Raw genomic sequence first — 13,771 nt, forward strand, 5'->3', positions numbered from 1 at the left:
CCATCTCTCTTCATTCTATCACGGCAGATTTTTTTTTCTGTTTTTACTAATTACCTTAGGTATTCCCTCCTTCTTCACCCCATTACCAGTCTCTTTCTTTTGCTTTCCCCTAATCAATGACTGTTTTGTTACACGCTTCTGCTGCTGGCTCCATTCTGTTAATATTAAGCTAACTCTTTCCAGAGACAACTTACTTTTTATTGTATTCTTTCTGGTTTTAGGTTTCCTATTCATAGAATAATAGCATTGGGAAGAATCCTAGAGATACTTTAACCCAACTCACTCATTTTACTATGAGTAAACAGATTCAAAAAGATTTAAATGCAAGTGATTTTCTCAGGTCATGTAAGCACATATAGCAAGATATTGGTAGGACTGAATTTCAGCCATGGGTCTCCTGACTCCTAGTTTTGTATCCTTTCTTGCAAGAAGAGAGCCATACACAGCAGCATTTCATATCCTCATAGTTCTTTTATCCCTGCTTTCTCTACCTCTGAAACCAAATAAAAAAGAAATTTACAAAAATTGCATTATTCGAGTTGGAAAATTGGCAAGTTGAAACAATAACTGCATTGTACTTAACCTTCCCTTGTTTATTGGAGGATAAATATATTGAATTTTAAACATTCTTGTAGTAAAAGTCATAGAGAAACACTTACATCTGTTCTTCTGGAAAATATTTTTGTTTAGTTGTTCCAATCAGAAAAATTCATGCTCTGACCATCACATGGGCACTTCCTCCTCAACAGCAACATTACAGGTAAGAGTTTAAGGGAAAATTTACTTCATTAGAACCAAGTGAGAATAATTTTTAAAGCATGCTAAATGGTTTAAGTTTGGGGGTTCTGAATTTATAAACATAGCAATACGGTAACCTGGAACTTGATTACTCCGGGAGCTTTCAAGCCTTGCTATGTATTTTACTATTTTTTGGATATAAAAACTAGAGCTTTCTCAGTTATAGTGGCCTTTCTTAAGTCTTTGAAATTAAGTGTTTAGTGTGAATGCTAACTTTTATAATTTGTTTCGATCTTGTCAAAAATAAAGTTAAATAATTTGGGCCTGGCAGACTGGCCAACATAGCGAAACCCTGTCTCGACTAAAAATATCAAAAAACTAGCCAAGGCGTGGTGGCACACACCTGTAATCCCAGCTACTCAGGTGGCTGAGGCACGAGAATTGTTTGAAGCTGAGAGGTGGAGGTTGCAGTGAGTTGATATTGTGCCACTGCACTCCAGCCTGGGCGACAAAGCAAGACTCTGTCTCAAAATAATAATAATTTGGATTGGTAATATGACTAGGGTACATAAATCCCAAGGATTTACTCCTCTGAATTAGGGCAGGTTTATGCAAATTGGGAAAGAAGTTCTACTTGTCTGTATAGTTATCTTATATGAGCAGTGTAGCATGGGCCAGAGAATTATTTAAGTTAAGGATCAGTCAATGCCTACAAATGCTTTTCCAATTAGAAATAAATGCTAATCAACTGATAAAAATTTAACTTTTTTGGGAGGGGGGGTGGGGCTCAAGCAGTCCACTCACCTTGGCCTCCCAAAGTGCTGGGATTACAGACATGAGCCACTGTGCCCAGCCAAATTCATATTTTAAACAAGGTTGTATGGGCTTTAAGGATTGCTTAACATAGTTGAAAATCATATCTTGACTTTCAAGAATTTACTGAATTTAACTGTGTAACCTAATTAAATTTTCTCATATATACAGAAATATACAGAAAACTCAATTTTTTTCTGTATGTCTTTGTGGTAGGAATACTTTAACAAAATTACAGTAGAGGCCAGGGGGAAAGACAATTTGAACAGCATGTGCACAATTACTCGGACTATTACATTATTAGTATGTGATAAAGCATTTTTATACTTGTTATTGCATTTTCATGAAAACTCTGTGAGTAAGTAGTTGGGCAAGTGAAGAGAAAAAGAAGAATACGGTTAAGTATCTTGCTCAAGGTCATGATTTACTTAAAGGAAAAACTAAAACTAGAACCAAGATTTTCTGACCCTCTGAACAACACATTTCACTTTACCACAGAACCCAATGTAGTACCAAAAGCTTTTACAGACAGTAATTCATACCTATATTAGGTTCTAGACTGATAAGGAATCTACATTTCATATTGGGTGAAGCAAAAAGATTTATCATGAGAGCAGATAAGTTTGGTGTCCAAGAGAAAAAGTAGTGCCCTTAAATTTTGGGATGATTGTACTCTTCAGTAATCTCAAATGAAAGAGTTAATTTTACTATATTTTCTGTTTTTATCTTCCTGCTACTAAATTAATTACAATTTCATGTTTAGTGGACATATGTGAGAATAAGTTTGTGATTATATTTTCAATTATTGTGGCCTTAGAGGTAAGATTTTCTAGTGTATTTATACCTTTTATTTTTTTCTTCTGACCATTAAATTTTTTCAAAAGGGTGAAGCCACTTCATTATATATCCTGGCTGGTTGGACATGAAGGCAAAGGCAGCATTCTTTCTTTCCTTAGGAAAAAGCAAGTATTCAATTAATAAGTATTTTCAGTATAGCAATCTCTGAAAAATAATAGACAATAAGTATTATATAATGCATTCTTTTACTTTAGCTGCCAGGAAGCCTAGAATAAAATTTAATGCTTAATTATAGTCATTTTAATAACTTACATTATTTTAATGGCCATATTATATTTGTGTATTTCCTTGTAAGCCACCTTTTAGCCCATTGTTGGAAGTTATTTGTACACAAAATTTTAAAAAATCATAAATGAAATTAATAGATTCCAGAATTACATAAAATAATTAGCTCTAATCAAGAATTTATATTTGACTGAATGGTAAAGAAATCAATTATTTAAATGCTATGGATCTCCAGGCTTTCCTAACCCCCAAGGCTAGACTTTAATGAAAACTTCATTGGGTAGATAAATCATAATTAATAGGTGGGACTGCAAATGGTATATGCAGCCATGTTAGCAGAATGTTTCCTAAGCATTAAAGCACCTGTTTAAGTCACCTATAGCCAAATAATAGAAATACAATTTTAGAATCAAGACTAATATATTAAAGTAATTCCTTGTTTGATTTTTCTATAAATGAATAGTATGAGAATGGAAGGATAGATGAGACATTTAAATAAGTATTTTTAAGACACTTTCGTGTACTAGAACATTCAAAGAAAACTAAGAGGGGAGAGTTAACTATAAAATAATAAACTAATGATATTGGGTTCATATGTACCTTACACAATATATGTTATATGCTTTGAGCTGTGCACAACCTTTCTACCTTACTAAGCTTTATTAGAATTTCAGACTCTATTCTGGTGTCCTCTCTTTTTAATTTTTCAGAATTAATCTAGTCAGGGAAAGGTATAGTCTCATTATTTCTTTCTTAGACAACCTATGTAGGTTAGCTGACAGCCTCAAAGAACTCACTTGACATTCAATGTAAGTATGTTTTAGAAGTGTCTTAAGGCTTCTCCTAGGAGACAGGTTCAAAAATGGTGAGGCCAGGCACGGTGGCTCACGCCTGTAATTCCAGCACTTGGGAGGCTGAGGTGGAGGATTGCTTGAGCCCAGGAGTTCGAGACCAGCCTGGGCAACATTGTAAGACCCTGTCTTTATTTAAAAAAAAAAAAAAGTAAAAAAAAGGTAAGCAAAATGCTTTCCAGCAGCCATCATTTGAATATTTTGTGCTGTTCTCTTCAAAAGGAATGGTTTTGGCTTAATAAAACTGTTAATGTTTTATTATGTTGCCATATCTATTCGTATTTGCATTAAACAAAGACTGTTATTTCCTTCTGGTGATTCCTAAATGTACCACAGTTCCTTGGGAGGCCTTGTGCTTTTAAAATTCGCACTTTTAGATTTACTGTTGGAAAGTATATGTTTACATCGAAGGCTGAGGTTTCCACATTTTACATAGAAAGCCTCTATATTTTGTTAATTTGAATGTCTGTAGACTGTCAGTCCAGGAACATTGATTAGGTTAATTTTTTTCCCCACCTGTAGATGCTGGGCTCTTGCACTGTTTGGTGGAAATGGTGAGACAGGATTTGAGCAAAATTCTACTTATTCAGTGTTCAGCATTTCTATTACATTGACTGACGAGGGTTATGAACATTTTTATGAGGTAAATAATTCAAATTCAGTTGTTTTTTCCTTTTACGTAGATATCATTTTATGCAAAAGACTAATTGGATGTTTTGTTTTCAGGTTGCTTACACTGTCTTTCAGTATTTAAAAATGCTGCAGAAGCTAGGCCCAGAAAAAAGGTAATAAACACTTCCTGGAATGAGGCCAGGAGCCAGTTCTGGTATATTTGAGGCTTCAGGCTGCTGGTAGACATGCTTTAGTCTTGCCTTGATGTTTTTTCAGGCATTTTCTGCTCTGTTTCCTTTATTGACTCCATATCCTTATCCCTCTACATGTGATTGTATACTAAGGCTTTACACATATGTGGGCAGTCCCTTTATTTTCACGCTTCTCTTTTATTGTTGATGCTTCTATTGAGAATTTTTTAAACTTTTATTCTAGGTTCAGGGGTATATATGCAGGTTTGTTATGTAGGTAAACTTGTGTCACGGTGGTTTGTTGTACAGATTATTTTGTCACCCAGGTACTAAGCCTACTACCCAATAGTTAACCTTGTCTGATCCTCTCCCTCCCGCTCTTCTCCCTCAAGTAGGCAGAAATTTTAATGTATCTTCTAATTATAGTTTTCTCCTTCACAGAATTTTTGAAGAGATTCGGAAAATTGAGGATAATGAATTTCATTACCAAGAACAGGTACTGGAAGTCAAATTCTTTTTGCATGTTATCTGTGACTGAGTTGAAACTGGTGTCGACATTGTTCCTCTTTTTGAAAGTGTCAGTGGAGTTTTAATTCTGTCATTCTGTGTCATGTGAGTCTCCAGGTGGCCTTGAAGCTATCTGAAAATTAACTATTGGTTTTTGAGTATTTATATTGAGTAAGATAAGTGAGAGGATTAAGCAGATGACACAGATGATGTTGTGTGGTAATCATTTATCTACATAGTCATCCATCTATCCCTTCAATAAACATTCATGGAGACTTGTTATGGTATTTAATATTTTGGGAATTCAAATATTGTGAAGACATTCTATAAGGTAATTTATATTTACCAGGTGTAATGTTGGAAACATTGCGCTTTGGAATTCTGGGGAAGGAGAGCATTTTCCTTGATTGAAATAGGCTCACAGGCTGGGCACTGTGGCTCATGCCTGTAATCCAAACATTTTGGGAGGTCGAGCAGGCAGGTTGCTTGAGCCCAGGCGTCTAGTAAAGGACTGGGCAGTGTGGTGTTTTGGGAAGCGTATGGGATATGTTATGAGGTCAGAGTTCTGATGTCCATTCTGCCTGTCGTTTACTCACTGTGTGACCTTAGGCAAGCCATCTAGCCATCTAGTCAGGAAAAATCCGACTATGTTTCCTCATTGTAAAACATGGGACTGGAACCACTTGGTATCTGAAGGACCTGTCAGTTTTAAGAGTCTGTGTATCTGGGTGCTCGGTAAATACTTGAATTGACTACGTTCCTCTGGAAAAATATTTCCATTTCATGTATCAGTGAACCAGTGGTCATTCTTTCAGTTTTAAATTAAAATAATATTTTTATTAATATAACTTCTTATCGCAAGACTTTTATCTGACACTCACATTTTAATTTTTTAAAAATTTTAATTAGAGACAGGGTCTTGCTGTGTTGCCCAGGCTTACCTCAAACTGGGCTCAAGTTATCCTCCTGCACTGGCCTCCCAAAGTGGTAGGATCACAGGCATGAGCCACCATGCCCAGTCAACACATTTTGATTTTTTTTTTTTTTTTTTTTTTTTTGAGACAGAGTCTTGCTCTGTCATCTGGGCAGGAGTGCAGTGGCATGATCTTGGCTCACTGCAACCTCCACCTCCCAGGTTCAAGCTATTCTTCTGCCTCAGCCTCCCAAATAGCTGGAACTACAGGCATGAGCCACTGTGCCCGGCCCAACACATTTTGATTTCTACATTGATTTGATTCATGCTTACAAATAGTTTTTAGACGATAGTGCTGTAGTGATAGGTTGCCTGTCTTTATTGCTCACATAATCATGTGGGGCACTTGACTGGTAAACAGGCATTCATAGTCCAGTGTGGTAATTGCTCTCATGAAGAGGCTGTGATATGACTAGAACCTAATGGGTTATAGGGCTCAGAGTGATGCATGAGGGGTATGAGTTTAAGCTCTCTAAGGGAGTAGCTATGGCTATATTTTCTTAGAATTTTTTTTTTTTGGAGATAGGGTCTTGCTTTGTTGCCCATGCTGGAGTATGGTGGCACGATCTCAGCTCACTGCAGCTTCAACCTCCTGGGCTCAAGCATCCCTCCCACCTCAGCTCCCCAAGGAGCTGACACTACAGGCGTGTACTACCACACCTGTCTTATTTTTGCATTTTTTGTAAAGACAGGGTTTCGCCATGTTGCCCAGGCTGGTCTCAAGTAATCTAACCACCTCTGCCTCCCAAATGCTGGGATTACAGGCATGAGCCACTATGTCCAGCCTACTGAGCATCAGATTCTTAAGCTGCAATTATATCTCGTTGTATCTGTTCAGAAGCTTTTGGTTTTATTGTTAATAAGAAAGGGAGAAAGTATTTGTATGTTGTGGTAAATCAAATATAATAATGGAGAAATTCTGGTGTGAAATAATTTACCTCTTTACAGACAGATCCAGTTGAGTATGTGGAAAACATGTGTGAGAACATGCAGCTGTACCCATTGCAGGACATTCTCACTGGAGATCAGCTTCTTTTTGAATACAAGCCAGAAGTAAGGAGGTTTATACATCTAAAACTTACTTTTAGGGGAAGAGGAGGGTGAGAAAGTACGAAGATGTATTTAAGAACCATGGGAACGAAGAAAACTTAGTTATATTTAGTCAGGATTTTTGTTTGTTTAAACAGAAGTATCAACAGTTTTGTGAATAATTTCTCATGGTTCTTTTACATAATTAAGTTTTAATATAAGGAGAAAATCAAAATCAGTACTTGTTAGGTCCTATTTTAATAATTTTCAAATGTTGAAACATCTACTGAAATAGATGAAGTGATTCCTAAGAATTATGTGGTTTCCCTGTGAAAAATACATTGTTTAGCTTACCTTTTAATTCAGTTGGAGAGTCAGGACAATTAAATTTTTAATCATTTTGAAAATATTTATTAAAAAAATGTAAGGTTCCCAAATTAGAAACATATGACTTAGGGATAATGTTACATGCCAATACATTGTTGGTCAGGGTCATTCCTTCGCTAGTGGAGAATAAGTCATTTTGTTTCATACAGGATAGCACGCATCAACCAGAGGTGACTTTTGCCTTCCAGGGGATATTTATCAGTGTCTGGAGACATTTTGGTTGTCACAACTCAGGGTGGGGCGTGGGGTGCTCCTGGGATCCAGTGGGTAGAAGCCAGGGATGCTGCTAAATGTCCTATAATGCAGAAGACAGGATCCTACCATAGTTATTTGACACAAGATGTTAATAGTGCTGAGATTAAGAAATTATAACATAGGGCATTCCTTGAGATATTTTAGCATAGACGTTCCTAAACTATTAATTTTAAAGAGGACAGGGAAAGGTAAAGGAGGAAGGAACAACCACACATTCTTGCCATGTCACTAGGATGGTTGTGCCTGGTAGTGGCTGGTTGTGTTTTTTTCTGAACCACCATTTGTTGTTTTATACTTAAATAAATGGTGTTTAAGTAGTAGTTAGGGCTCCAAACCAAGCCACAAAATTCTGTTTAGTCCTTATTGTAGCTGGAGGATTACTGAAGGAGGCCCTACCTTGGCAGTGTTTTACTGATTCCTGGATATGAAGTGATACAAAACATAGCTGTTAGGAGCATAGTCCTTGGTAGCATGTACAAATTTAGTTAGAACTCCACTTTTGCCACTTCTAGCTGTATTATTCTGTACAAGTTACATAATCTTTAACCTGAGCAAATGACTTAACCATCACCCAAAGCTGACTGTTATTTTGTGTAAATAAGTGTATCTTAGGATTGTTTTTAGGAATAAATGAAATAATGTATGTTAAATACTTCCTGGCTCACAGTAGAAGCTTAGTAGTAAAGGATAGCTATTTTTACTGCTAATGCTGTTAATATGTAGGATTTAAGATAAACACTGTTTAAAGCATTATCAAGAATATACTTGATGTTTGTCAACTATACCTCAATAAAGTAGGAAAAAAGTTTTTGAAACACTGATGAGACTTTGTAAATTAGGGTGTTCATGAACTGTAGGTATTTTTATGAGCATAGATCTTGAAGGTGCCTAACAATGTGATTTTTGCCTTTTTAACAGAGATGTATTAGGTTAAAATTGTGTGTATCTCTTTCCCCTCTTCCCACTTTACTAGGTCATTGGTGAAGCCTTGAATCAGCTAGTTCCTCAAAAAGCAAATCTTGTTTTACTGTCTGGTGCTAATGAGGGAAAATGTGACCTCAAGGAGAAATGGTTTGGAACTCAATATAGTATGGAAGGTAAAATATTTTAACAATTGTCTTACATTTAGGTATATTTAACTTACCTGGAAATGTTTATTCTTTAATAATTTAATGGTTCTAGAGGGGGAAAAAGTATAATTTTTTAAAAAGTTCACTTTGAAATGAAAATTACTTATACTACTGCACAGGAAGTTATTTTCTGCTATGTTTATATTTACTAACTAGTGAAAAAATTCTGTTATCTGGGTATTTTGGGGGCAGAGTTTTGACTTAGTTTTAGAAGAATGCTTCTCAAATGTAGTGTGCATTTTTGTCACTTGGAGATCTTACTAAAATGCAGATTCTGAGTCAGAGGGTCTGGGTAGGGCCTGAGATTCTGCATTTCTCTTTTTTCTTTTTTTTTTTTTTTTGAGACGGAGTTTTGCTCTTGTTGCTCAGGCTGGAGTGCAGTGGTGCGATCTTGGCTCACTGCAACTTCTTTTGCCCCCTGGGTTCAAGCAATTCTCCTGTCCCTGCTTCCCAAGTAGCTGGGATTACAGGCATATGCCACCACGCCCGGCTAATTTTGTATTTTTAGTAGAAATCTGTCTGGGGTTTCACCATGTTGGTCAGTCTGGTCTTGAACTCCTGATCTTAGGTGATCCACCCACCTCAGCCTCCCAACGTGTTGAGCTTACAGGTGTGAGCCACCGTGCCCGGCCAGATTCTGCATTTCTGACAATCTCCCAGGTGATGCCAGTGCTGCTAGGACCACACTTTGAGTAGCACGATTCTAGAATGCCTGGATATGTGTCAGTCACAGTTTTCCTGAGAAAGGATAATTGATTTGTAGGCCAGTTGATAACTAGTTTATTATTAAGAGAATGTTGAACATTGCATTGTTTATTGCGTCAGTTTATTTTTCTCCTTTACAGATATTGAAAACTCTTGGGCTGAACTGTGGAATAGTAATTTCGAATTAAATCCAGATCTTCATCTTCCAGCTGAAAATAAGTACATAGGTCAGTAAAATAGCAATTTTTATACATAATCCATCCATGTGCTAATAGGCACCTGTATAGCACATTATATTTTACAAAGTATCATAGGAATTTATATTTGAGATTCCCAGTAACATTCTGAGGTTGGCATTAGTATTTTCTTACTTTTCCAAATGAGAAAACTGGGGGTCAAAAAAGCAAAGTGACTGGTACAAGACTATTCAGTTGGTGAATGAGAAACCAGGATTTAAACACAGATCTTGGGACTCTGAAGTTTATGCTTTATCTTGTATAGAGTAGCTGATCCTTTCATACCAGTCTCCTTAGGGATTGCCATTATCTTGCCAGATTTTTCTATTGCTTTTCAAACTGCAGGTGGCAGCCCATTAGAAGGTTGTGAAGTCAATGTAATAGATTGTAAGTTCAGTGTAATGAGCCATGAAAGCATTAAAAAATCAGTTAGAATAGAAAATAGCAAAGTGTTTCATTTTATGTAGAAAGAATGTTATTTTAAGAACTTTTGTTTCAGATATCTGCCTGTCTACTAGCTTGCAGTGGAAAACATATTTCTAAGTGAGTTGCAGAAAAAAATCATTGAAAGCTACCAATCCTAAGTCCAAGGTTTTAGAGTTGCTTATAACTGTAATTTACTCAGAACACTATTTCCAAGCCATTCATTACATGTCTAAGTATATACCCAAAATAATTGAAAACAGGTACTCAAACAAATACATGGACCTTCATGTTCACAGAGCACTGTTCACAATACTCAAAAGATGGAAACAGCCCAAATGTCCATCAGTGGATGAATGTATAAACAAATTGTGATGTATACATACTTTACAATATTACTCATAAAAGGTGTAGTACTGATACATACTATAATGGGGAAGAACCTTGCAAACATCATGCGAAGTGAAAGAAGCTAGACACAAAAGGTCACAGATAAGTCCATGTATACGAAATATTCAGAATAGATAAATCCAGAGACAGAACATAGATTGATGATTGCTAGGGGCTGAGGTGAGTGGGTAATGAGGAGCAGTCTCTTAAGGAGTGGGGGGTTTCCTTTTGGGGTGATGAAAATGATTTGGAACTAGCTAGAAGTGGTAGTTGCACAACATCGTGAATGTATTAATGCTTCTGAATTGTTCACTTTAAAATAGCTAAGTTTATGTTATGTGAATCTCCCTTTCATTAGGAAAAAAAAGCCTTTTGAAAAAGTATTGGCCAGGTGCCATGGCTCATACCTGTAATCCTAGCACTTTGGGAGGCCAAGGCAGGCACATCACCTGAGGTCAGGAGTTTGAGACCAGCCTGAGGAACATGGAGAAACCCCATCTCTCCAAAAAAATACAAAATTAGCCAGGCGTGGTGGCGCATGCCTGTAATCCCAGCTATTTGGGAGGCTAAGGCAGGAGAATCACTTGAACCCAGGAGGCTGAGGTTGCGGTGAGCTGAGATCGCACCATTGCACTCCAGCCTGGGCAACAAGAGTGAAACCCCATCACACACGCCAAAAAAAAAAAAGTATTAATTATCTATATTAGACACTTCAGTTTCATATGTTGAACTGTAAATAATCTAAACAACCCAGTTAGCTTATTATTTTGGTTTTCTGAGTTAGGGTTTTACTCTGTTGCCCAGGTTGGAGTGCAGTGGCATGATCATGGCTCACTGCAGCCTTGACCTGCTGAACTCAAGCAGTCCTCCTGTGTCAGACTCTTGAGTAGCTGGGATTACAGGTGCGCACCACAATGCCCAGCTAATTTTTAATTTGTTTCTAGAGATGTGGTCTCTCTATGTTGCCCAGGCTGGTCTCAAACTCCTGGCTTCAAGTGATCCTCCTGCTTCAGCCTTCTAAAGTGTTGGGATTACAGGCATGAGCCACCATGCCTACCAAATCCAGCTCTTTTACCTAAATATAGCAAGTACTCAAATTTTAAAAATTAGCTATTTTTCATCTATGTGATAATGAAACTGTTTTAATTAACCAAAAGGACAAGTTTGACTTTGAACAGAACTATTTCGTAACTTTTCAAATGTATAGCATAAGGTTGGTAAAAGGCATTCTCATGAATTAATGGATTGTTTAATAAATTGGTTTATGAAACTATCCTGACTAAAGGCTCCTCTCTCAGTTAAAATTGTCTGTAAGAAAGTGAATGAAGCAGAATGTGTAGCAACCAGAATCAGTTCTTGGGAAATTCCAGATCTTTAGAATTTATTTACTTTAAGACCAACATAGTTTTTCCCTTCGGTATTGGTCTACTAATTTAATGTATTCCAACATTTGAATTTGGCTTATTTTTGCCACAGAGAAAAGTTACTTAGACTTCTGAAGCCAATAACAGATTACTGGGGCTCCTGCTGAAATACTTGAGTGAATTATTATTATCTTCTTTTATTAGCCACGGACTTTACGTTGAAGGCTTTCGATTGCCCGGAAACAGAATACCCAGTTAAAATTGTGAATACTCCACAAGGTTGCCTGTGGTATAAGAAAGACAACAAATTTAAAATCCCCAAAGGTAACATGTTGCCCTCCTGTTACTTCCCTGCTGAATTCCAGTGTTCTCTTTAGATGCTCTGTTTCACATGTGATTATCTACTTGCTATTTTGATCTTCCTTTGTGGAGGAGGCTGGGGCTGGATGCCTCTATCAGCCACCTTGATGCCCTCTCACCCTCCCTAAAAGGAGTAAAATAAGTAAAACAAATATTTCTCCACTTTGCTGTAACTTGCTTCCCCTGTGTAGATCACCTACTTCTCTTTCCTTTTCCCCTTCCGTTTGAAGACTTTTTCTAGGCTTATCTACCAGATTTATACTGTCCTCCTATGCTGTCACAGAAATCCTTATGGACACTCCAGTGTCCAGGAAATGAAAATTTAAGGCTAGAATGAAATTGTTTTTAGGTTTTTTTCTTTCAGTTAAATGAAAGCAGAGCCAGGTATTTGGCCATCTTAAGGAACTCGTGTTATTTGAACATTGTTGTTTTTAAAAAGAGATAAGAATACACAAAGGAATTATTCATAGACAGATAGCCTAGTCCAGCATTACAAATGTGAAAGCCCCACCAACTGCCTCCTTCTACCATTTTGTTTTCAGCATAAAGGAAGCATAGTATAGAGTTAAGTAGACTCTAAAGTCCTTATCTTTAATGTTGTGGCCCTAACTGTGCTGCTTTTTACTGTTCTGTTCTTGAACATGGCATAAGGAACTTACTGAAGCCACATGGAATCATAGGCTGGGTGCTCTTGTATGTCATTTAACCCATATCCCCAACCTCAAAACACAACTATATTGTAGCTCTGTGGGATTATTGAGTTTATTGGGAAGTTATTTTCATAATTTTTTTTGAATAGCTTATGAGTTTCTAAAAATCTCCTCAAATTCAGTTTCCTTGGAAAGCCTCTGCTGTAAATTTGTGTGAATGCTGGGGTTGTTCTCTTAATGTTCTTAGCATCTGTCCTCTAAAAATTTTTCCTGACTGAAGCTATTAATAAATAAGAGTATTTATAGGCCTCTCTAAGTATCTGCCCTTATGTCTGGTCTTCCCATAGATTAAAGAGTGCCTTTTGGAACTCTTTATTTGGAATGGTAAATACTACTTTTTAAAGACCCTTAAGAATAAAGATGTAATGAGGATTTAAGGATTAGTAGTTTACTTCAGAATTAAAAATATATATATATTAGGGGAAAATAACAGATGTATAAAATATCTGAGGCCCCTAACCTTTTTTATCTATGGTCTTTTTTCTTTTAGCATATATACGTTTCCATCTAATTTCACCCTTGATACAGAAATCTGCAGCAAAGTAAGCAATTGTCTTTTTTTCTGGAAAATACATTTTTTAGTTATTGAAAAACTATTTTGTTTGTTTCATTCTAAATCATTCTGTCATTTTCTCTATCCATATTTGAGCTATGTTGCTGATTTATGTATTTTTTTCTGTACTCCAAACAAGTTATTTGTATTATTACCAAACATTAAAATGGAACTGTGGCTGCTCCATTACCAGCACCCATTGGTAAAACATGCTGATAGTGTAGACTAGAGCAATTAGTTCCCAGTTACTGGATGGGGAAAAGTCCTTAAAGATCAGTTTGGGTGAGTGTCCAGTCTATAATGAGACTGATGGATCTGTTGATTCTGTATTTATAGACTACCAAGGAATGTGATTGTTCCTGTTCTTAGCAAATCCCTTATATATTTATGTAGATAGCTTTCATTGTGGGTGGTCGGAGACCCTAAAGTGTATCTGAACATAGGAGATATTTGGGAAATGT

At 36.6% G+C, this 13,771-nt stretch overlaps 1 protein-coding gene across 4 annotated transcripts in view; it reads left to right on the forward strand.

Moving 5' to 3' along the window:
• NRDC (nardilysin convertase) overlaps positions 1-13,771 on the forward strand; it is a 92,442-nt gene that overhangs the window by 62,355 nt on the left and 16,316 nt on the right. For all 4 annotated transcript variants that reach the window (XM_019018433.4, XM_019018440.4, XM_055348509.2 and 1 more), the window contains 10 exons: positions 691-760; positions 2,436-2,513; positions 4,008-4,128; positions 4,212-4,270; positions 4,730-4,784; positions 6,717-6,821; positions 8,413-8,536; positions 9,415-9,501; positions 11,892-12,011; positions 13,248-13,299. In XM_019018433.4, the coding sequence (XP_018873978.2) occupies positions 691-760; positions 2,436-2,513; positions 4,008-4,128; positions 4,212-4,270; positions 4,730-4,784; positions 6,717-6,821; positions 8,413-8,536; positions 9,415-9,501; positions 11,892-12,011; positions 13,248-13,299 (871 nt within the window). The remainder of the gene's footprint in view (positions 1-690; positions 761-2,435; positions 2,514-4,007; positions 4,129-4,211; positions 4,271-4,729; positions 4,785-6,716; positions 6,822-8,412; positions 8,537-9,414; positions 9,502-11,891; positions 12,012-13,247; positions 13,300-13,771) is intronic.

Source organism: Gorilla gorilla, chromosome 1 (genome assembly GCF_029281585.2).
Source record: "Gorilla gorilla gorilla isolate KB3781 chromosome 1, NHGRI_mGorGor1-v2.1_pri, whole genome shotgun sequence".
In the NCBI taxonomy this organism is placed as follows: Eukaryota; Metazoa; Chordata; class Mammalia; order Primates; family Hominidae; genus Gorilla; species Gorilla gorilla.